The sequence below is a fragment of the Mus pahari genome, chromosome 21 (genome assembly GCF_900095145.1).
Source record: "Mus pahari chromosome 21, PAHARI_EIJ_v1.1, whole genome shotgun sequence".
NCBI lineage: Eukaryota > Metazoa > Chordata > Mammalia > Rodentia > Muridae > Mus > Mus pahari.
The window spans coordinates 23,671,213-23,672,614 of NC_034610.1; the positions used below are offsets into that span (position 1 = coordinate 23,671,213).

At 47.4% G+C, this 1,402-nt stretch overlaps 1 protein-coding gene across 1 annotated transcript in view; it reads right to left on the reverse strand.

Moving 5' to 3' along the window:
* Nucleotides 1-1,402, reverse strand: part of Slc26a8 (solute carrier family 26 member 8) — a 54,794-nt gene that overhangs the window by 29,412 nt on the left and 23,980 nt on the right. The window contains exon 6 of the mRNA XM_021221759.1: nt 912-1,076. Within this exon, the coding sequence (XP_021077418.1) occupies nt 912-1,076 (165 nt within the window). The remainder of the gene's footprint in view (nt 1-911; nt 1,077-1,402) is intronic.

Here is a 1,402-nt window from a genome sequence, read left to right on the forward strand (position 1 = left end):
GGCAGTAATGTTGAATACGGAGAGAATATACCGTATATGTTTCATTGTAAGAGAAAGGACCAAGAGTTGTTATAGGGGTTGGAGGTTGAAACAGGGTCTCCTATGTAGTCCTGGCAAGCCTGGAACTCACTATATAAAACAGGCTGGCCTCAAAATTCCAGGTTCACTGCCTTGCCTCCAGAGGTAAGAGTTCATCTTGCCTATCTGTCTCCTCTTACTTCCAGGCCATGCATGTCCTTTATTGAACTGCTGTTTCATTTTTCCGTTCAGGGACTACTTACACCCGCTGTGTGTTTAGGACACAAGCTTGCTCTGTGGCATGTGATAGGGAGAATTATGAAATCGTACCTTTATAACCAAATTTAATTTAGTGTGTGTGTGTATACACAATTTTGAGAGTCCATTCCCTCCCAGCAGGCAGGCTACAGGGATGGGGCTTATCGTAACATACACGCTGGCAGTCAGCTTCACTAGCTGAGCCATGGCACTGGCCCTGTTGCTAAGTTTTTGTTTGTTTTGTTTTGTTCTGTTTTTCAGACAGGATTTCTCTGTTTAGCCCTGGCTGTCCTGGAACTCATTCTGTAGACCAGGCTGGCCTCGAACTTAGAGATCCACCTGCTTCTGCCTCCTGAGAACTGGGATTAAAGGTGTACACACTGCTGCCTTGCTCCATGCCCAAATTTTAATGTAAGCCATCTAGTTTAAAAGGCTAAACTGAAGTGGTTATTACTTCTGAGCACATGCTCCACCTGGCTTCTGTAGTTGACTAAGACCCTAAATTTATAGGAGATGGAGTTCCTTCTGGGCCCTCTTATCCTTCTGGGACAGGGAGAATTGTGTCCACTTGGGCCCACTTTTCTTTGAAGGCCAGAGGAGTGTGTAAACTCTGGGAGAGGCTTGAGGTTACTCACATAGATGAAGGAGATGGGCCCAGCGTGGAAACTGACCATAATCCCCAAGATGCATGTCATCTGGGCCAGTATGATGTGCAGGGCCACAGCTGCTAGATAAGCACTGGTTGCAGCCTCTGGAAGATATGTGGCCATGAAGCCCATGCCCAACACACCCATTGACAGCTGTGGGGGGTTGGGAAGAAAAGGAAAAACAAAGAGTTGGGGCATTATGTTGGTTAGACACAGGCTCCAGTCATTTGAGAGAAGGGAGCCTCAATTGAGAAAATTACTCCATGAGATCAGGTTGTAGGCAAGTCTGTGGGGCATTTTCTTAGTTAATGATTGATAGGGGAGGGCCCAGGTCACTGTGGGTGGTGACACCCCTTGGATGGTGGTGCTGAGTTCTATAAGAAAGCAGTCAGGATGCAGAGGCAGGCGGATTTCTGAGTTCGAGGCCAGCCTGGTCTACAAAGTGAGTTCCAGGACAGCCAGGGCTACACAGAGAAACC